General features: G+C 43.2%; 1 protein-coding gene across 1 annotated transcript in view; it reads left to right on the top strand.

The window, feature by feature from the left end:
• The first annotated feature begins 1583 nt into the window (after positions 1–1583).
• The window catches only part of HOGA1 (4-hydroxy-2-oxoglutarate aldolase 1), a 33257-nt gene continuing 10724 nt past the window's right edge, over positions 1584–24116 (top strand). Inside the window, exons 1-5 of the mRNA XM_075612375.1 lie at positions 1584–1971; positions 5906–6034; positions 6863–6990; positions 7503–7637; positions 16729–16825. Coding sequence (XP_075468490.1) covers positions 1755–1971; positions 5906–6034; positions 6863–6990; positions 7503–7637; positions 16729–16825 — 706 coding nt within the window. The 5' untranslated portion in view covers positions 1584–1754. The remainder of the gene's footprint in view (positions 1972–5905; positions 6035–6862; positions 6991–7502; positions 7638–16728; positions 16826–24116) is intronic.

Here is a 24116-nt window from a genome sequence, read left to right as displayed (position 1 = left end):
ACTGAGCCACTAATTGAGCCACCTGTGCTGAAAAAGGGATATCCTTAAAACCTGACCTGATGGTGGCCCTTGAGGATTGGAGTTAGCCACTCCTGGTCTAGGTATTTAAATCTCCTGTTCTATTTACAGACCCTTTTAGCCTGGATGTATGCGATTTACCCTAGGCGGTGATGATCGGAGATGGTTAGGGTGAGGCTGCCATTCACTACTGTATATAAGGTGCATTGTTTGAGAGCACCAATTTTGTATTACATTATGTACATTTGAGGAGGCAGGATAGGTGCAGGTAATGAGTCTTTAACGTGATGAAAACATTTGTTCTTTTCCCATAAACTGAAGCGTGAGCAAAAGGCGGAGGAATAAAGGATACATTTGTTTATCATTAGGACACCCAGTTTGCAGGATCTATATTAGGATTGCATCTACAGCACATCACTTAGTTTGTAAGCTCTTCGGGGCAGGGACTCCTTTTCCTGTCTACTAAAGTATGAAGCGCGTGTTACTATTAATTTCCGTGTGTTACTGCTGTAAAGCGCTATGTACATGGACGGCGTTATATAACTAAAGATATACAGACATACATTCATTTGCAGTAGCAATGAGAGGAATAAACCTCAGTGTGTGGCGCTACTAGCCCAGTAGACATGCGTGCATCAGGCGGAGGCATCCACATTAACCCTTGATGTACCGGAGTCCTGAGTATAAAGCGGAAAGCTGTAGCTGTAGCGAATGAAGCCCATAGGCAATCACATAGGTGTAGGGAAAAGCTGGCCACGGCGATCATGAGGTCCCCCGACGGGAACCAGCAGACCCCCGCAATGCCAGACCAAATCCCCTAGTGACGGACAATAACGCAGCATACAGTTCAATGATTGGGGTACTCACAAAATCAACCGCTGGTGAATGGAAGACATCCGGTAGCGGTAGCGGTAGCGGTAGCAGCAGCGTGCACCCACAGGTAAGTGCAGGATAAGGAAAAAGGGAAACTGAGAGCACAGCAAAAAGCGTGGAACTGGAGGCCAAGAGAAAAAATAATAAAAACTTTATTGAAACATGCCTAGTTTAAAAAGAGAAACCTCTAAAGCGTTTCTCGCCAAGGGCGCTTCATCAAAGAGCTGTATCTAATACATTCATTTGCACACATAATTACAAACAGCGGCAAATTAATGAATGTACCTTTTAGCTTTCTCAGGCATTGGATGGGTTAAATCACTTTTTGGGGTATCGACCTTGAAATAATGTGGATAAGACATTACATGGACAATCTGCCCTGGCAATGTGTTTGCAGCCCTCTCTGGCATTGAAGGGTTAATGTGAATCAGATTTATAAAATGAGCGGGGTTGTTATTATTCACAGATAATGAAGAGAGGGAAAAAAATGAAACAATAAATCTCCCCTAACCAGGGATTACAGCTCTCTCTCCTTTTGCCTGTGCAGTTCTTGCAAAACAACACAGACATTTCCTGTTGCTTCCAAACAAATCAAGGAGACACTGAGCACCCCGCTGGGAAGGGACACCCCTCTCATATCATGCAGAGTACAAGTTACAATAATAAAGCACACAGTAACCCCACTGGCACTCGCTGGTTACACTGAACGGAGAGGTTATGTGTGTGTTCCTCATTATCAGGTCTCCCCCCAGAAAGTGAATGGGACATGTGAGCTGGGTATTAATGATTAGCAGCCCCAGCTCTCCAGCAGTCTCCGCCGGGGACAGTGGGCAGGGGACAGACAGAGTGGAGGGATTAGGAGGATGTTGATGAGAAGTGTGTTCCCTGCCTGGGCCCGGGTTACATGTCCCTCTGTGCACCGGCCAGGAGCCCGCAGAGCTCACAATCTCACCTCTCCCTCTCAGCTGCACATCAGGGGGATTTACCCTCCGATCTCAACTCCCTTCAACACAAAGGAACACGTGGACTATGACAAGCTGCAAGAAAACCTACAGAGATACTCTAACCTCCCTTTCCGTGGTATGTATGGTTAATGTCAGAAGTGTGTGTGTGTGTATTGCAACTCTCTCTCTCTCTGTGTATACACACACACACACACACACACACACACACACACACACACACACACACACACACACACACACACACACACACACACACACACACACACACACACACACACACACACACACACACACACACACACACACACACACACACACACACACACACACACCAAGATCCAGAGGAATACATTTCACCTTTGGATCTTGGAGTGCCTGTCCTGTTTTCTCATATCAGATGTGCTGACACTTGGATGGTCTGCACCCCATTGCCACCTTTATCTACACGCGTGTGCCTTGTTCTCTGGACTGATATATATTTTTTGTGTGTGTGTGTGCTTCTGCTAAAGTGTATTATGTACAAGGGTCAAAAAAAGCAGGCACACAAAATGGTACAATAAATGTGTGAGTGTGTCTGATAGGATAGATAGCTATCTACTGTATCTATCTACTGTATCTATCACATACACACATTTTTTAGTGCAATTCCTTGCAGTTGGTAAGAAACCTTTTTATATATAAATTTGATTTATATCATTTTCCTGCAGTGTGATTTATAAATGGCCTTGTGACATTTCTGTGCACCAATTTTTTTTTGTATCGCTGGAGAGGTTTATCTAAAAGGGGCCAGGCCTGTGTTTATTAGGGTATTATTCTAGATTGTGGCAGCGTATTGAGGTGTAGTGTGAAGGTTTTTTGGGAGATATTGCTAATTTTGAGGGTCCTGCAGGGCGGTAAATGAGTCCACGGAATAGCTAGAATTATTAACCCTTTCACACACACAAGTTACAGCTCACAGATGGGCATATGTGACGAGCCGCTCAGGACCTTCTGTGTTAAAGCTGCACCCTCACCCCCCCAAAATACCATACATATACACTTTAATATCTACACATATTAATAAGTTCTATTCTGGTGGGCTCAGTGTGTTGAAATTTGCCAGTTCTTAATGCCTACAGTGACTCCACACATTGGCCAAATATCAACTCTCTGCGACCTCCAGACCTGGAGATACAGAAATGCACTTTAAAACATTAAAATACAGGATTATAATGAAACATGGGAACAGGGGAACATACATTTTCATGACATGACAAGGTGTAAACCACATACCTGGACCGCAGTCCAGTTAACCCCTTGCCTCCCTGGTGAGGTCATGGGGTGGCCATATGGGGTGCAACCCCTTTAATACCGGCCCAACCCCCTCTCTCTCTACACCCCCCCCCTTCACCTCACCCCCCCCCTTCACCTCACCCCACCCCCCCTTCAGCTCTCCCTTCCCCCTTCACCTCTCCCCTCCCCCTTCACCTCACCCCCCCCTTCACCTCACCCCCCCCCCCTTCACCTCCCCCCACCTCCTTCACCTCCCCCCACCTCCCCCCCCCCTTCACCTCACCCCCCAAACCAGCAAGTCCCATGGAGTCCCATTTAACCCCCTGGCTTAAAGCCATTTTAAGAATTTTTGGGGCCAAGGGTAAACTGGGGGCCCCACCCACAAACGTCACATTTAAATACAAATACAGCGTTTTTTATTGAACAACATTCAAAACTTATTGAAATTCTGCAAATATTACAAAAAACACAAACATTGTATTTATCTACATGCATTGCTGTTTGTATTTGCAAAGTCACAAATAACTATTCAATTCCATTTTATGACGGACAGTATATCTGATTCGATTGTCATCAAGGAAAGAGCGGTCAGTCTCGGTTGAATTAGCGGAGGAGGAGGAGGAGGAACTCATTCTTACTAAGTTTAAACTTTGAGAAAGATCTTTCACCTTCGTACATTGTGACGTCATTGATAGGAAAATTCCTAAAGCAATTTCAATGTTAGGAAATGTTGACTCCTGGAGGCCTGTGATGCTTAGGCCTCGTTCAGGGTGCTGGCTTCGGGGGCAGGGCGTGCTGACGTGCGTGCTGCCGTGAGCAACAAAGTATTCAATTTGAATACTTGTTGTCAGGGTAGCTACTGCCCTGCCTCCGAAGCCAGGAGTTGCTGCTGACGACAGCTTCAGTAAACGAAAATTTCGTTTCTTGGAGCTGAAGCAGCGTCACAGGGACCAAGGCAGCCAATGAAATCATTCTTCAGAATGATTTCATGACTGCAGCTTGGATACTTTACCCTGCCGTCTGTAGCCCCGCCCCCTCCCCAACGCTGAAAAGTCTGCTGGGGGATAATCACATGTCGCCCAGCAAACTCCCAGCACTGCCTGCCTCCCGCCCTCCGAGTCCTCAGCTGGCAACCTGAACGAGCCCTTAGATGTTATGCTCCTTCTAATTTCATAGCAGTGCATTGGCAGCTGAGTGCAGTTTTCCACGCTAAAATGCTCACTTGCAAATTAATATAATGTGAATATATATGATACAGATGTTTGTGTTGAAATATAAACTTTTGAAGTCTACACGAGAACATACGAGTCTCCTCACCATGCTTCCTCTTTACTGCTCCTGTTCACTAAACCAGCATGGACAGGGTATATTTCATCAAGGACGGACATAGCTTGAAAAACCTGCAGATGTCACCGTCTCGTCCCCCCTTGTATATGTGCTGTGTTTGCTTCCAGCTGCTATCACTTCACCTCAGGACGTCTTTGATATGAGACCGCACAAGTCTCCCCAAAGGGTGTCTGCCGTTTGCTGATGTCAGAGATGCTGTTACAATTCCCATAATCATTTATTATCTCTGTCCATGAAATGTCTAACATGAATGTGTAGCCTCTGTTCATGTAATGTACCCCCTGTATCCTATGGTTCAACTTACCCTTCCTTATAGATTGTAAGCTCCTTGGGGCAGGACCCTCTTACCTACTGTAACAATGTAAGTTTGTTTATTTTTTGTTGTCGTCCTCCAACCTTATTGTACAGCGCTATAAAATATGCTGGCGCTTTATAAATAAATGATGATAGCGATGATGATAAATACATATAAAATGACATTGCAATAATCTTGAGTCCTTTCTACTTTGAAATGTTTTCTGATCTGGCTCCTTTGGGGAACTAGTTGAAGAGCCGTGCTATGGAGTATCCATGCAGAACCTCAACTAGATAAGCATCGTTTTCAAGACATTGGAGTACATATATTCAATAACAGTAATTATAATTATTATGGCATCTATAAACAGGGAGTCAACGCATCATTAACAAGGCTTTTAGTTATTTAAATCACCCATAGAACCCATGCTAATCTGTTCTGCACCATTTATTTTTTGCTAAATGAAATTGTTTTGGTGTATAAGGTATTAGCAGGACGGCTTTAGCACATTAGAGTATGAATTAGATTAGGGCTGTTTTGGCTTTAAGCCAAATTTGCTATAAATAAAATGTCAGTCTCCAGCTTCTATTGTAGCGTGCAAAAATAGGACAAGGTGTGTAAATGTTCCCAGCCTTTTCCATTGGTAGAAAACATGTATTGCAGAGTAAAGATTAAGCAAAACTGGTCAGAAATAATAGTTACATGAATATCATATGTGAATGATATATACTAACACATTATATATATATATATATATATATATATATATATATATATATATATATATATATATATATATATATATATATATATATATATAAAACACAAATGATATATACACTCTTATTTAATATGTAGTGAAGCCACTTCCTAGTGCTGGAGAAGAAATCTTTGCTATTCAAATGAATGGGGCAAAAAGCTTCTCTAGCAAAAGGAAGAGTTTAACACCATAATGAATAAGGGTCATAGTTACTACGTATACACCATTATTCTCTTTATCTAGTACATTTCTGTACCCATTCATACCCATGCTAGAATTATTTCGATTGAAGAAATCCACAGGTTTTAGAAAAGTTATCATCCAACACTATTATTTTTGGTACCCGTCGTGTTGCAACTCTTCCTTTCCCCCCAGGGTTTGTTGTTCAAGGATCAAATGGAGAATATGCCTACCTGAGCAGGGAGGAGAGAGTGGAGGTAGTACGCCGGGTCCGGCAGGCAGTGCCGAAGGAGAAGCTTCTTATGGCTGGGTCAGGATGTGAATGTAAGGAGTAGGGTTTCTAGGTTGTTACGCACACTAACAACTTAGTTGTTTTACTGGACATTTAATTAGATTAAAAATAAATTTAATTTCCTTTAAAAATAAATATATTTCCCCCCCTAGGTAGTATGCACGGGGTCTCCGGAGCTGAACCGCATTCATTCCATTTCCGCCCCTGCTCCCAGAGATACTTGCCTCTAAAGGTACTGCAGGTATCTCAATCATATTTAAAAGGTCCCGCATCACACGGGCCAATAGGAAGTCGCAAGGGACGATGTCGTGGCTTCCTATTGGCCCATGGAATGGGGACCTTTAAACAGACATTTTCTGTGCCCAGCCGGGGCTGCCACCGGCGACCCTTTACAAATGTGTCTCTCGGGCAGCAGGGTATCCCCAGAGCTGAAATTAACACGGTTCAGCGCTGAAAACGCCTGCTTCCTGCCTAGTCAAAATAAATAAATAAAAACAAATCCCAAGCGGAAACGCTGCTTTAATTCATTATAAAACAAAGGGAAAATGTTTCAGGTTGACACCGGCTTGTCAATCATAATGCATAATATTCTAGTAGTTCCATATGTGGCGTGTGGGTGAAAATACAGGCGAGATCAAGACACAATAGAGGCTCTTCTGCACTTCTAGGTTCTCTTCCTTCTGGGGAAAGCCATCACATCTGACTAGATAGTTGGTTTACTTTATGTTAATTTGAATGATACTACTGGAGTAGCATACATATTCCTATTGTGCAGTTGAATCCAAAACCTCAGATATGTGTACCTTTCTATTGCACTTTCTTAAGTTAGCTGTTCGTAACTTCTCTCTCGTCCTTCCAAGCTACCCAAGCCACCATTGAGATGACTGTAGAGATGGCTCAGTCTGGAGCAGATGCAGTGCTTGTAGTAACACCATCCTACTATCGGGGCAGAATGACCACCTCTGCTCTTGTGCATCATTACATTAAGGTAACTGAAGTGTGTGAGTTAGATATTTAATGTCTTCCTCTTCACCACTTAAGTTGTGCATTGTCTTGATTAAACTAGTTCTAGACTGGAAGGCTCCTGCTCTATATGGAACATCTCTTATCCATTCTACATGCAAATAGAAAGTGCCAGGATTATGGCAAGGACATGTGTACCTTTTTAGTTAGTTTAGGTAGTTCATGCGTGTCCATTGTATATTCATTTACTTTTTGCTTCATTTCTGTGATGTAAGAAGTTGAATGTGCAACAAGCACTGGGCTAACTCTCAAAAAGTATCTTGGCATTGTCAGAAACCCATCTCATATGAATTATAAGACACTTAGGCTCCTATTCCATAAGCCCAGAGGGGCAATCTGCCGAAGCCTCCCATTCCAGTTAAAAGGGATTTTCGGCCGATTGCACAGAGATTTTACATTAAAAAGCCCTAAACTATGTTTATCTACAGTAGGAAATATTCCTTCCTAGCTTTTCCTATTCTTCCTGTTTTATTTCAGGTGGCAGACTCCTCCCCAGTCCCCGTGGTTCTGTACAGTGTACCTGGCAACACTGGCCTGGACTTACCTGTTGATGCTGTAGTTTCTCTGTCTCCGCATCCTAATATCATAGGTCTCAAGGACAGTGGAGGTGATGTAAGTAGTCTCCTTAGCATCGGAGTCGTGGCTAATTTATAAGTATGAGGATTCGCTTATAGTGCCGGCGACGCGACGGTCACGCTACGGTCGCTGGAAAATCAAATAGAGATGACTTCCAGCGATCGCGACCAATCCGTCGCTCTGTCGCGTTGCGCTTACTATAAGCGCACGCGACGGCTGCAATGCATTTGTTTTGCCATGACGTCGTGTCGCTGTCGCCGTCACTATAAGCGCAGCATTAGAAACGTGCATTGCCTCCTTAATGGCTTTAAAAAAAAAGTGTGTTTCTGCGCTAATTTTTGTTGTTAAAAAGAAACCATAATACTTTTAGTATGTATCAAAAAATATTAGAAATTAAAAGTAAGTGTTTATTCCTATATATTATATGTGTGTGTGTGTGTTTATGTGTATGTGTGTGTGATATATATATATATATATATATATATATATATATATATATATATATATATATATATATATATATATATATATATATATATATATATTCGCTGACAGGACTGTCTCTTGTTCCGCGTGTGATGCTGTGGCGATGCAGATTCATTCTCTTGTTTAGCCCCTGCCCCGTCTCACCTATGTATTAGCAGCCCCCTGGGCATTTCATGCACATGATGAGGTACACGACATTGCTGGAGGAACAGGTGAAACTTCCTCTGATTTTCTACAACAGATTCCTGTGTGGTATTTGTACTGTGCCCGCTGTGAGGAGCATTGCGCAGGTTTTGCATCTTGCGTCCTGGCGTGGTCTTGTCCTACATTCAGTTGTACTGTTGAATACTTTACTCCTCACCATCATTTTCTTGAGATTATGAGGTTGTCTGTATGATAATAAGGGTGTTTCTGAGAAGATCTGTTGCAGTCTTGTATCTTCCTGGAGACTGGGTTGTAGTTCCCTGGCGATCTTGCGTATGGCTGCTAGGTGTGGGTTATATGTGACAACCAAAGGTACCCTGTCGCTTGTCTCTTTCTGTCTGTATTCAAGGAGATCACTTCTTGGTATTCTGGTGGCTTTGTGGATTTGCTGGTCTACAATTCTGTGGTTATATCCACGGTTTATGAAATCCAATTTCTGCTGGCCTCTGTCTGCTGTGTCAGAGCATATCCGGTTGTATCATATGGCTTGACTGTAGATGGTTGCATGCTTAGTGTGTGTGGGGTGGAAGCTGTTGTCCCTCAAATAGCTGGCTCTGTCTGTAGGTTCGTGGTATACAGAAGTCTGTAGTTGGTTGTTCTTTATAGTAATGGTGGTGTCTAGGAAATATACTTTGACCGGGGAATGGGTGAGTTTGAGGTTGATGGTCGGGTGGAACGTATTGAAGTTCTCATGGTACTGTATGAGGTCCTGTTCACCAATGTCCAAATCCGGAGGACGTCATCGATGTACCAAAGGTATATAAGGGGTTTCAAGTGACAGCTGGAAAGAAAGTCACTTTCCAGTTTTGCGCAGAACAGATTGGCATACTATGGTGCCATCCAAGTGCCCATAGCAGTACTGGTTGTCTGGAGGTGTGTGTCATCTCCAAATGTGAAGTAGTTATGGGTCAGAATAAATTCGATGCATTTAGTCACTGTCTCTGTGAGTGGCTCCTGCAGTCCCAGAAAGTATCTGCAGGCTGAAATCCCATCTTTGTGGGGGATGTGTGTGTAGAGTGATTCTACATCCATGGTTGCTAGTAGTGTTCCTGTTGGGAGCGGGCCAATGGCATTAAGTTTGTTTAGCAGGTCCGTGGTGTCCTGGATATAGCTGGGTGTGTTCCTGACAAGTAGTTTTAGAATGCCTTCCACCCAGCCAAAAATATTCTCAGTCAGTGTGCCAGATCCAGAGATACAGTAATAGGCGCTCAGGGTTACCCTCTTTCTTCATTTTAGGGAGCATGTAGAATGTGCCAGGTTTTGGGTTAGCTGGTATTATGTCCAGAATTTGTTCTCTTGTACGGATCGGGAGTGTTTTAATGATCCTGTTGAGTTCTGTCATGTATTTTTTAGTTGGATCCTCCTGTAGTTGGGTGTAATACTTTGCATCAGAGATATGTCTGTGCGCCTCCCGCAGGTAGTCTGTGGTGTTCATTATGACCACAGCTCCTCCCTTGTCTGCAGGTTTGATTGTTATGTTGTGGTTGGCCTTTAGCGATTCTATGGCTCTCCTCTCAATCAGTGTCAGATTATACGTTTGTTTTCTTACTTTGTCCAGGATGGTGGATTTGTCTCTGTGTCTCTCTAAAGCTTTCTGTGTGTGTGTGTGTGTGTGTGTGTGTGTGTGTATATGTATATATCTACAAAACACAAATAAGATGCACGCTCCATTGTGTAAAAAAGTAATACATTTTAATAGCACAGCATCAGAAAAAGGCTTACTTACAAACTTAAAAGAGAAAATCGGCATATAGAGAAGATTTTGCTTGTTACTGGCCGTCCTGGGTCAGAGAGGAGATTAGTCCGCAGGTTATGGAAATTAAGACCGATGTAAAGATCTGCAACCGAGCTGTAAAGTTGCTTTTTTGTTTTTCTCCACCACCAGTCTGGTATAGTCATCTTGGTTGACTTCATTCTCATGGCTCTCTTCAAAAACCTTGACTTCAACGTGATGACGTCACCAATATCACGACGGCTGGAAAAGTCAATGTGTTTCATCACTTGCAGTATGGCTTCGTCGATGACAACCAGGCACTGTGGTTGCAAGCCTCTCTTCTCCACGGCGCTCCAACACATTTTCTGATTTCATCCTCCCATCTTACTTTTGGTCGTTGTCTTGGTCCTTTAATTTCTCCTGGAATCCAGTGAAGTACCATCTTTGTCCAATGATGGTAATTTCTTCTTGCAATATGTTCGGCCCACTGCCATTTTAATTTCTTCACCCTTGTGGTAATGTTACAGACTTTAGTTTGGTTTTGAACCCAGTCATTTCTTTTCCTGTCTCTTGGGATAATACCCAGCGTACATCTCTCCATACTTATTTGAGTTATCTGAAGCTTCTGAATTATCTTCCCAGTTAGGCACCAAGTTTCACATCCATACGCGAGCATGGGCAAAATACACTGGTCAAAAACTTTTTCTCTTGAGGCACAGTGGCAGGTTCCCTTGAAAGATTGTCTTGTTTCTTCAAAATGCGCTCCATCCGATCTTCATTCTTCTGTTTCTTTACTCACATAGGTTCCCATCCATTGTTACTTAGCGACTGAGGTAGACCGTCTTCGCCTTCTAGTTCTAACCTATTTATTTCGATGTTTACAGAGTTGACACATTTGTTGAACATCACTTTGGTCTCGCTGAGATTCATATGTAGTCCCCTTTTTTTATTTAATTGGTTCGGCGAGTTCTCTGATTTGTTGCTGTAGGTCTTCTGCACTTGTGTCAAATAACAATGCAATCTGCAAATCGTAGGCGACTCAAGTATTCACCGTTTATTTTGATTAATTTTCTCCCAATTCAATGTCTTGATCAATTCTTCAAGTGTTGCTGTTAAAAGCTTTGATGACATAGTGTCTCCCTGCCGCACTCCCTCGCTGATCCTTATCTTGCTTGTATCTCGTAAATGTTCTTTATAATATCAATGTACACTTCTTCAAAACTGTGTCTTCTCAATGCTTTTAGAACCACTGAGGGGTAGACAAAAATCAACTGCTTTTTTGTAACATATTAATCCCACTTGTTCTCTAGGCTGGGGCGAAGTCCAAGGTCTGTGCAGCCGATTAGTGAGTATCTTCATAACAATCTTGCAAGTAATTGGAAGTAAAATGATTGGTCTGTAGTTCTTGAGGTCTTCTTTGTCACCTTTGGATGGGGATAACTATGGCATTGCTCCATTGTTCTGGAACTTTCCTCTTCTTAAAGTATCATGTAAAGAGTTTTGCAAGGATTTTCTCTACTTCTTCCCCGGCTTCTTTCAAGATTTCAGTTGTATCCCATCTTCCCTGGGAGCCTTCCCATTCTTCATATTGCTTTCACCACTTCTTCTGGAAGGACGCATGTTATATCATTAGTGGTTTCTTCGTGCTCTTCCTCTGCTGGATTATTTCCTGTGTAATCTGTGTTCTTGTAGAATTTCATCTAGAAGTCCTCAACTCTCTTTATGACAAGTGCAAACTCATTTATTGTTGATCCTTCAACTTGAGTGCAATGATTTGCTTTTTCCACTGATAAGTCGTTGCTTCGCCTTTAAGCTTTGGTTATCGTCAAAAGTCTTCCTCACTATATTAGTTCAATGTTCTTACATCTCCAGTTATGCTTTTATGAATAGTTTTGCACTGCGCTTTCAACTACAGTCTTCATAAATTCTTCAGAATCGTTTGTTAAAGTGTCCCCATACATTTTTAGAAAGCTAAAGCCGTTTTTCAGCTCTAGTTGAAATTCTCTGCTGTTATTCTTGAGGTTTTTGATTGTTTTCGTCTTCTTTCCGTCTTTGCATTCAGATGTAATTCGCGGCGAACCAATAAATGATCTCCTGGTGTCAAAACGGTGAAGCACTGTGCAGTCTTTAATCGCGTGTTTCTTGTTAGCAGGATGTAGTCCATTTCATTCTTGGTTCCATTGGATCCACTCCGTGCCCATTTTCCATTTTGGATTCTTATTGGAGAATGAATTCATGATGTAGAGGTTTTCACATTCTGCAAATTCTACCAATCTGTCTCCACATTCCCTCCTGTTCCCGTAACTATACTTACCAACTGAATCTTTCATCTTTTGAGACTGAAGGCCATTGATTTTTGGTGTATTCCATATTTCAGGGTTGAGCCTTTACTTGCCATTGCGGCTCCATTTGCATGTTAGCAAATACCTTTCCCACTTTATCCGGGTATACTGCTCAAACTTTCATAGTATGGTTGAACCTACCAGCACAAGTGCCACGCTACTTATTCTTGGACACCAGTTGACACCGTGGAAGAGAGGAGTTCCGGCGCCACAGCCCGTGACAAACGTCAAGGTACTTCCGGGTTAGTAGAAAAACTTTATTGAAGCCTCACAAACACACGGCTACACCACGATCTCCCCCTCAACGCGTTTCACGCTAGGAACAGCGCTTCGTCTTGGAGTGGGGAGACGTGGTCTGAGCCTGCACATTTAAAATAAAAAAAGCCCGTGAAAACGGACTAACATATTAACCCCTGATATACATGACTTATTAACAATATCCAGCTAACATCAAATCTTATTCAAAGACTCAATATATCTTTAGGCATTAGTTCACACGTGATTATATTACTAAAAATGCCAGATATGCTGTTGTAGTAAAGTATTATCAGGGATATCTAAAAAGCAACCTATGCAACATTTGACCAAAGAAACTGACATCTAGGACTATATTAGAAAAAATATAATAAACTATAAGCACAGTTTATTAAAGTAACTGTATCAGCTATATCTCAATGTCATACTCATATAGCACATAGCGAATAATTAAACTGATTCAAATATATATATATTTTTGGCCAAGAATAACAGGGGAACAGGGAAGGGGGATAATTTAGGAAACAAAGAAAACATGTTGCCAGTTGACTTCTTTGGCCGTAACATACTTGGTGATAATGTATTCCCTAACAGTAGAGAGAGCTAGATTAAAGGCCTGATCAAGATCCATAACTGTATATCCTCTTGACAGAAATCTCCCCTTCATCTCATCCGCCCTGCGAACAAAGTCAGCCAGGGCAGATGAGATGAAGGGGAGATTTCTGTCAAGAGGATATACAGTTATGGATCTTGATCAGGCCTTTATTCTAGCTCTCTCTACTGATAGAGAGTCTCTAATCAACATGGATAAGAGCCAATCCAGACAAAAATATCCTGTGGAGAACACCGATGCACCCTACTTCATCACGGGATACAGTGAGCAAGCAGGGGCAATTAAATCCATTATTTGGAAACATTGGGGTACATTATCTCTTGATCCATAATATGGTGTGCTCCGGCCCTCGCGTGGTATTCCACAAAGCAGCTACGTTAAGGAATACATTATCACCAAGTATGTTACGGCCAAAGAAGTCAACTGGCAACATGTTTTCTTTGTTTCCTAAATTATTAGGCTCATACAAATGTGGACAATGTAAAATTTGTCCTAACATGACTAAATCCACACATTTTTCCAACCGAGATGAGACACGCAGGTGCAAAATCCAATCATTCATCACATGTCAAACAGAATGTGTCGTGTATTTATTGATATGTAAATGCAGCAAACAGTATGTAGGCCTCACTAGTAGAATCCTTAAGATTCATATTCTTGAGCATTTAAGGCTGATACGGAATAAGGATATGCTGCATCCAGTATCAATCCACTTCAACACCTGTTCATTGGGTTCAGTGGGATCATTACAGTGTATAGCACTTGAACATATCCCATTACCCGCACGGGGAGGGGATCGTATCAAACTCTTGCACCAGCGAGAAGCACACTGGATCTTTACGCTTAAAACACTGCAGCCCAATGGACTGAACGTTGAATGGGACCTGCGTTGTTTCCTTTGACATCAGTACATTATATGACTGCTTTATTGTTCAATATTATGTAATTAGATCAAAACATTGATTATTTATTAATGATTTACAGTTTTAATGTAATTTTTGCTTCTTCACTGTTGAAACCGCCCCCCCCCCCCACCCCCTCCCCATCCCTGATAATACTTTACTACAACACAGCATATCTGGCATTTTTAGTAATATAATCAGGTGTGAACTAATGCCTAAAGATATATTGAGTCTTTGAATAAGATTTGATGTTAGCTGGATATTGTTAATAAGTCATGTATATCAGGGGTTAATATGTTAGTCCGTTTTCGCGGGCTTTTTTATTTTAAATGTGCAGGCTCAGACCACGTCTCCCCACTCCAAGACGAAGCGCTGTTCCTAGCGTGAAACGCGTTGAGGGGGAGATCGTGGTGTAGCCGTGTGTTTGTGAGGCTTCAATAAAGTTTTCCTTCTAACCCGGAAGTACCTTGAAGTTTGTCACAGGCTGTGGCGCCGGAACTCCTCTCTTCCATGTCCTATCCTCAGAAGGCTGCACGTCAAGAACCGGAGCTCAGAGGAGAGCGGGACCGAGGTCTGTGAGCTTACATTGGTAAGGTTTCCCTTCCCAGCTCTGACCTATCTTCAGGTCCGCTATCACACTCTCCTTCTCCATTCTTTGTGACCCCAATTGACACCCACGGGTGCTGGAACTAACTGCCAGAGCGCAGGTCAGGCTTTACACCTTCCCTCCACTTTGAAGCAGTGAGATAGGATTTGAGGGAAGAATGCGCACGCGCACGCGCACACACATACACACACACACACACACACACACACAGACACACACACAGACATGTATAAACACATATGGATTATGGTTGATTGTAGACATAAAAAAAACTTTGTGAAAAGTTGAAATCACAAAAGCGTTTCTTTTTAAACCTATGTCATGAATGATACCTTTTTTAATAGAGGTAGAACTGTCTGATCACAAATAGTCCACGCCACTGGAATTAATCCAGGGATGTTTTTTACTGTCTGCAGTAAAACCATAGTGTCAAGTTTATGAGGTACAAAAATACTTCCCAATCTATAAACAGCAAGGTGTTTACTGGCAGATTTAGGCAAAGTAGACATTAGTATCTACATTTAGATTAGTAACAATTAACACGTTCTTAAAGATGAATTGATGTGCAATGCTTCTGCTACTTTATGCTTTTGCAAAAACACACATCTTAGATATCTCATGCACTATTTCTATGTGACTGTAAGGTACTGTAGGCATTTTTCCAACACCGGTATTATAACACTGTGGAGATCATTTTCATTTAAAAAAAAAATTCTCGTAACTGTGTAAAATAGAGGAAATATTTTGTGTGTACAGTATGTATGTGCACACACACACACACACACCCACACACACACATACACATACACATACACACACTCACACACACACTCTCATACACACACACACTCTCATACACACACACACACACACACACACACACACACACACACACACACACACACACACACACACACACACACACACACACACACACACACACACTGCTCACTGGATTGCAATATTTGTTTCATGTCCTGACATGCAGGCGGACTTAATATACAAATAACCCCCTGGAAAAACATGGCAGGACAACTAAAGGATAAACCGAGTAGAAAAGGTGTTGGCATAAAAGTCACAACTACATTTCAGGTTACAATATTTCCACACGTGGTCAAGAAAACTTTCAAAAGTTAAAGCGTGGCTTTAATCACCTATTACATACTGTATGGGGAACATTAGTTCACTTGGGTCCTATGTCAGACTGCACCTTTAACCCCAATAACTCAGATTCAATCTGTAATTTCTAATGTGCAGCAACAAGACAGCGGGCTGACAGCCGCACGAGGAGCTGTAACCGAGGCTAATTTCAGTGCAGGGTATTAGATACTGTATAAGACTCTTTGCTGCCAGGGTAAATTGTACCGTATCACTGTGCTAAAAACTCCCTGTTTCACTTATCGCTCTAAAGTAATGTTTACTCGCCTAAGAATAGACACAGGACTTCTAGCAACCACGTGTACATAGTGCACTCAAATAACAACTGTACACTTGTTGAATTACTTGAAAAAAGCAAATGCCAATGTTTTATTTCTTACAATAAAGGGGACAATTTAATTCTTGCCACAATGTATTTGTTTACTTTTTTTTTGTATTTATATTTTATATGGAGGGTTTTTTGGGGGGGGGGGGGGCGGGGGTGAAATTATTAAATGATGTAGAAAAAAAAGGTAACCACAAAATAGTGTAGGGGTGCTCAACTCCGGTCCTCAGGAACCCCCCACAGGTCAGGTTTTAAGGATATGCCAGCTTCAGCACAGGTGGCTCAATCAAAGCCTTAGCCACCTGTGCTGAAGCAGGGGTATCCCAAAAACCTGACCTGCTGGGAGGGGGGGGGGGGGTGTCTTGAGGTCTGGAGTTGAGCACCCCTGAAGTAGAGGGAGGTAAAGACCGTGCTAATGTAACATTGAATAAAATGGTAACAGGTCTGTGATAAGCTGGAGCACTATTTTCTTCGCCTCCTTTGCAGTGACGGATTAACAAGCATTTTATTCTATGTTTTAGATCACTCGCATAGCCCTCATTGTTCACAGAACCCAGCATCTGGGGTTCCAGGTATTGTCTGGGTCTGCAGGCTTCCTGCTGGCCGGATATTCCGTAGGTAAGACGTCGGTAACTAATAACTGTCTGTTTGGTGAGATAATGTGTAACCTTGTCTGCTCCGGATAATATGCTGAGCGAGGTTACAGGCATACCCCGCATTAACGTACGCAATGGGGCCGGAGCATGTATGTAACACAGGCATACCCCGCATTAGCGTACGCAATGGGGCCAGAGCATGTATGTAAAGCGAAAATGAACTTAAAGTGAAGCACTACCTTTTCCCACTTATCAATGCATGTACTGTACTGCAATCGTCATATACGTGCATAACTGATGTAAATAACGCATGTGTAACAGGCTCTATAGTCTCCCCGCTTGAGCACAGCTTCGATGCTGGTATTATTGTTCAGGACGTGCTGACAGGCGCATGCGTGAGCTGCCATTTGGCTATTGGGCGATATGTCCTTACTCGCGAGTGTACTTAAAGTGAGTGTCCTTAAACCGGGGTATGTATGTATATCATTTTGAAGGGCACTATCCTTTACATTGGGGTAGGAGCGTTTTCGCAGGGTCGGCCTTAGGCTTTGCGGAGCCCAAGGTGGCGCATTGGCTGCGTGATGACGGCCTCCACTCTTTTACCTATCGGCATCTGGTGACGCAAAGGGACATCTCGCCGCCGCCGTTAAGTGCATTAGCTTTTATTAGTATTAGGCCTCGTTCAGGGTGCCAGAGGCAGGAGTTGGAGGGAGGGCGGCAGTCTGCTGAGTGATTTGTGTACATCCTCCCCAGCAGACTTTTTCAAGAGTTGAGGAGGTGAGGAGGGGGAGGGGCTACAGACCTGAGGTTAGGGATCGAAGCTGCTGTCTTGAAATCATTCTCAAGAATGATTTCATTGGCTGCCGAGGTCCCAGTGACGCTGCTGCAGCTTGGGTTGTTATTGAAACTGTAGCCAGCGTCAACTCCGTACTTCGGAGACAGGGCAGCTGCTACCCTGACAACCACAATTCGCTTTCAATACATTGTTTCGGACGGCAGCACGCACGTAAGCGCGCCCTCCCTCCGAAGCCGGCACCCTAAACGAGGCCTTAGGGGTAATGTTAGGGTAAAGGGTTAAGCTGTTTGGGGTAAGGCGTTGAGGTTAGGAGTTTTAGGGTAATGGGTCCGATTTTAAAGGTTTAAGGTCAGCAGCCTCCGTTCTCTCATTTGGCGCCAATATTCAAACAGCCGGATTACCGCTCTCCGTTCTCCTTGGTTCTGGCGTCCGCCGGACACAGGGGATGGCAATTTCTGTTTGGCTCTGTACTACTACCGGGTGCCTGCACCACAAACTTTAATCAGTGCTCTTGGCTAAAAACACTGGAGCATATGGACATGTTCTCAGGCTCTATCATCTGTCAAGGCTGCACAATGAAATACCGTATTACAAAAGTCAGCCAAATATTTTATTTTTCAGTTTAATTCACTGCATTATCATTTATTAAGAATGATATTATAATAAGATGATGTGATGCAGTACAAAAAAAAGTAGGGTACACCAACGAGGGTTCAGTGATGCATTTAAAGAATACAACATCCCTCCTTTCCCCCCTTCTTTTAATATGTAAAGCATGTGACAGTGCATAATTCTACATTCTTATCTAAGCTGGCAATCGTTTGGTGCTCTGTTATAAATCTGTAAAAACAAAAATCATGATTGTGTGTCTAACATAATGGCCCCCTTTTATTTTCAATCAATCTTTCAGTCAGTGTAACTCAGCAGCTACAATGTATCCGTATATTATTAGAGTAACATTATCTATTGTTACAGTTTGAAGCTCAAACTGCTGGGAATATTGGCAACAAATTGTCACAAAAAGGAAAGTGTTGCAAAGATCTTGCACTGCTGGGGAAGTGTGTTAAAACCAGCTGTAGAAGTCAAAGGATGCTCAGTATATTCAAACTCATAATGTCATTTGAATGATAACTCCCCCCTGCCCCACCCCAAAATAATAATGCAGTAAGTATTATCCAACAGTACAAAAGTGATTTATTTAAAATAAACCATATCATATTTCACATGTTTTGCTGCTTTAAGGAATATTTATATAATTATGAGAGTGATACCCTGAAACTCCTGAGTTCATTTCTATTGGTGAGGCCACACAAATGGGTTATCATCTTTTATATGACACCCACATATTCCACAGCGCAGTACAGTATGGGGTTAGGGACAAGAACCAAACATAAAATACATACAATTTAAAACATAATGAGGTTCCTGCTCTGAGACGCTTGCAATGTAGAAGGGCTGGGAGAGCGGTGACACAAGGCTGTGGTATTTATTATTATGCCATTTGCAATGTACTGAAGACAATGAAGAGGCTTATGTCTTGTTGCGATGCAGGGGTCAATAAGAGTTTCACGAGCCCCAACGCTAAAATCTCACACACCTCTTCCAAACAGACTTTATTTCCAATCGGCAAATAACCAAAAGTTCCCATTTTTTGTAGAAAACAATATTACAAATTGCTAAACCCAAACTGAAAATCACTCTTACGTTTTACCCAGACGCCAGTTTGGATTGAATGCTTTGAACATAATGTCCCATGAGACTATGACACTGCAGTAAAAGCCACATGCTTTGTCTGAACCTGGAACCAACGACTGTTCTGTTTGAGATGGGCAGGGAGAATGGGGCTTGTGCAGACCAGTGCTGGAGGAGCTTAAAAGGCATTTCACAGCAAGCTCCTCCAGCGCCCAAATAGTTTAACATTGTCACTGCTGCAAATAGCAGAACTTGATGTTCTCTGGAAAGCTTCCTGGGGATTTTCAGATCATGAGAATGGTATTGTATAACCGGGCATAACAACAGAAAAAAGGGGAACCCCCCACCCCCTCCCCTCCTTATATCTATAGGAAACCGTGAAATGGACTACTTCAGGATCCTGGTGCATCAAAACCGAGAAACATTTATAGTAATAAATAAATAAACGCACAGCGTGAGTACAAAAGTATTACAAAATATAAGACGACCATGAAAAGTCACGAAAAAGCAATCAGACCGCGATTAGGAGGGTGTATCTGAGGTACTGGGGATAACTGATACTTGGAGGATCTAGAGCAGGGGTGTCAAACTCGATTGGCTACCAACACGTCAGGTTTTAAGTGTATCCCTGCTTCAGCACAGGTGACTCAGCCAAAATGACTGAGCCACCTGTGCTGAAGTAGGGATACCCTTAAAATGTGACCTGTTGGTGGCTCTTGATGATTGAATTTGACACCCCTCATCTAAAGGCTACAACAGGTGGCAGTGGTGGTTGGATCATTATCCTTTGTTTCACTGCCCAAATCCCCAAGGGTCTAACTTCCATGGTATCTCCAGTGGGTGAGTGAGAAAGTGCTTCCTGGTAATGTGTAGACATGAGGTGGCACTGACCTGCCGCAGTTACACTGACTTACAGTGCTCTGTGTATTTCTCTTTCTGCTCTTCCTTCTACACTTCTCAGGTGACAGCAGCGCGGGCTTTTCTCGCGTTTTCGTGCCTTCTTTATGGTTGTTTTGTATGCGATTTTGTAATAAATATGATTGCATTTGTGCTTATACTGCACCTGATATTTATCTCTTTTCATAGTTTGTTTGTGGGTCGGACTCCTAGGATCCTGATGCTGTCCATTTTGCTATATTACCCATTGATATTAGTGGGGGAGGGGGGTCCCCCTCTTATGTTTTTTTTACACTAGGGCACAGGACTAGCACCCCAATGATTTCACTTCATTTTAATTCATAATAGTGGATTTCGTTTTTTTTCCCCCTTTATACATTATTTATACTGCCTGTGGGTTGGAACTTTTTATTGGGACAGATAGCCGGATATCAGTCCCTTTTCTATGGTATAAATTCGACTTGCGTTTTATGAACGCAAGAGATGTGATCCACATGGATATCGGAGGGTACAATGTCAGAGCCGAGCATGTGTCCACGTTATCTCTGGAATGGCATCTTCGAATCCGCTTTCGTAAAGCCTGTATGTAACCAGGGTCACCTCTGTGCCTTGTGCCTGTGCCTGAAAAGGAGGCATGAAGTGGAAACTGACCTGCCAACTTGGAAAGTAGCTTTGGGCATTTTTGTTTTTTGTTGTATACAGTGCGCTAGTGCAAGAATGACGTTTGTTTAATTCTGTGCAAAGTGCAGCGAATTCCCATCTCTCACCAACTGAACAAATAGAATGATCCTCAGCAGAATGGCATTTTGTTCTCCAATTAAACCATTTAAGGAATTCTGTAGATTTTAGCTATTTACATTATTTACTTTAAGTGAAAAAAAAAAATGATCTGAAGAATACCAGAGAAACATTATGGTTTACAGTTTTCTGTTTTAATATATGCAGCCTTGATGACCTTTTATTGAAAACTAATTACCTAAGCTGCCGATCAATTCGTTCTTCTGTGATTGATCAGCAAAGATCCTGCTTCCCAGGGTTCACTAAATGGCTGCCTTCCAGTTTCAATCAATCCGTCAGTCAGTGTAACACAACAACTAAAATGTATTCTTATATTACCAAGGTAGCATTATCTATTACAGTTTGCAGCTGAAACGTCTGGGAATATTGGCAACAAATGATCACAAACAGGAAAATGTTGCAAATAGCTTGCACTTCTTGGGAAAGTGGGCTAAACCTGCTATAGAAATCCAAGGATGCTCATTATATTAAAACTCATTAAAAATGACATTAAGAGTTAAACATTTTTTAAATGTAGCAAGTATTATCTAACTTCTCTTTTAACGCTAAAGTCCTAATGGTAATGATTATTGTGAAAATCTCAGTTAATGGGCACACATGGTCACATGATCACACATATTAATAGAAAAAATTGTTGACATTTCAGATTTAGTCAAACAAAAAGTATTTATTTGTAGAACTAAAATAATTGAATTGACAGCGGAGTTGGATCTTCACATGGTTTGTTATCAGAATAATGCACATGAATATAGTCGGTATTTTGTGAGACTAGCTTACTGTGGGCCATCTGTGGCTATGTCAAAGTTAATTAAAATCAGTGTGAGGGATTACAAAACCTTTATTAATAGGGATACACAGACACACAAACAATTGTTTTCTAAAGCTTGAGAGTGTGAGAGGCACTTTGGTTTACCAGGGGTAGCCAACTCCAGTCCGCAAGGGCCACCAACGGGTCTGGTTTTCAGGATATCCCTGCTTGTGAGGGCACTTCGGACTGTTTTAAAATGGCACTTTCTACACACACACACACACACACACACACACACACACACACACACACACACACACACACACACACACACACACACACACACACACACACACACACACACACACACACACACACACACACACACACACACACACATATCAAGGTTGAAACATGTCTGCGAGTGGTCTGTACTTGCTTTGCTAGTCCCATACTGTGTTTAAAAGCTGTGTGAATGGTGATACATTTGCTTAAATGGGCTCCATGTGTATGGATATTCCAGGCAAAAGTTGACACATTGTGTGCTCATTTGCATGTCATTTCCCAGAATGCAGGGTTGCAGACCTGTCTAAGACATGTGAATGTGCTCACAAGTGATATTCTTTATTGGCTATATATATATATATACAGTGTTCGACAATTATATACATTTACTCGCCCGGGGCGGGTGGATTTAACCCCCGGGCGAGTAAATATTGCCCAAGCAGCACACATGTGTTTTTTAAATTTCCCGCGCTCGCGCTGCTGTTTTTACCGCGCTCGCGCTGGAAAAAAATAAATAAGCCGGAGGCGGGTTCATGTTGTTGGGGGAGATTACCCTGCCTCCGGCTCTCTGAGCAGTGGCCTCCCTCCTCAGCGCTTCCACTCCTCCCCCTTCCGGCAGCCAGCCCTTCCATGCCTGTCTGCCTCAGGCCCCTGCAGGGCCATCTGTCACCCCTCCATCGGGCCACCCGCCCCCCCCTCGCACCGGGCCACCCGCCCCCCCCCCTTGCACCGGGCCAACCCCCCCCTCGCAATGGGCCATCCGCCCCCCCCTCGCATCGGGCCATCCGCCCCCCACTCGCATCGGGCCATCCGCCCCCCACTCGCATCGGGCCATCCGCCACCCCCCCCCCCCTCACAGCAATCTCTCCCGGCCCTGATGGCCAGCTCAGTTGTTAGCAGGGGAAATCCCCTAACTGGCTCTTCTCCCTGCTCTAAGCAGGGGAAATCCCCTCACCGGAGCCTCTCCCTGCTTGCTCTAAGCAGGGGAAATCCCCTCACCGAAGCCTCTCCCTGCTCTAAGCAGGGGAAATCCCCTACCGGCCCTTCTACATCTATCAGTGAATACTGCGGCGTCGGCGTCCCACTCTGGAGGGGGCGCGGCCCCTTGCAGAGGCCCTCCTGCCGTGCGGAGGCCCCCGCTGCCATGTGCGACCCCCCCCCCTGCCTTGCAGAAGCCCTCCTGCCGTGCGGAGGCCCCCGCTGCCATGTGCGACCCCCTGCCTTACGGGTGAGTCTTTGTGTGTGTGAGTGACAGACTGTGAGTGTGAGTTTGTCTGAGTGAGTGTGTCTGAGTGAGTGTCTGTGTGTCTGTGAGTGTGTCTCCCTCTCCCTGTGTCACCCTCTCCCTGTATCACCCTCCCTCTCGCTGTGTCACCCACCATCTCCCTCTGTCACCCTCTCCCTGTGTCACCCACCCTCTCCCTGTGTCACCCTCTCTCCCTCTCCCTGTGTCACCCTCTCCCTGTATCACCCTCCCTCTCCCTGTGTCACCCACCATCTCCCTCTGTCACCCTCTCCCTGTTTCACCCACCCTCTCCCTGTGTCACCCACCCTCTCCCTGTGTCACCCACCCTCTCCCTGTGTCACCCTCTCATATCACCCTCTCTCAGATCCGACATTGAGACACACACACACACACACACAAACACACAAACACACACACACACACACACACACGACTAATTGTAGTATAATGTAATACAATAAATACATTTATGTCAAAAACGAATGTTCTGACTAGGAATTTATTAAATGTATTTTATTTATATATTTTATTTTAAAGCGGGGTTGGGGGCGGGACTAGGGGCGGAGTTGGGGGCGGGACTAGGTGGCGAGTAGATTTTTTGGTTGGGCGAGTAGATTTTTGGGTGATTTGTCGAACACTGTGTATATATGTATATATATATATATATATATATATATATATATATATATATATATATATATATATATATATATATATATATATACAGTGCTCGACAAACCCGGTCGCCAACTCGCCAGCTGCGATCGGATATTGGCTCGTGGCCAGTAACCTTTCCCCTGCTCTCTAAAAAAAAAATCCCCTGCTCGAAGAAAAAAAAAAAAAACGGAAAA

The sequence above is a fragment of the Ascaphus truei genome, chromosome 8, assembly GCF_040206685.1.
Source record: "Ascaphus truei isolate aAscTru1 chromosome 8, aAscTru1.hap1, whole genome shotgun sequence".
Classification (NCBI taxonomy): Eukaryota; Metazoa; Chordata; class Amphibia; order Anura; family Ascaphidae; genus Ascaphus; species Ascaphus truei.
The sequence above is the reverse complement of the archived record's forward strand: the minus strand, read 5'-3'. Positions and strand labels throughout refer to the sequence as shown.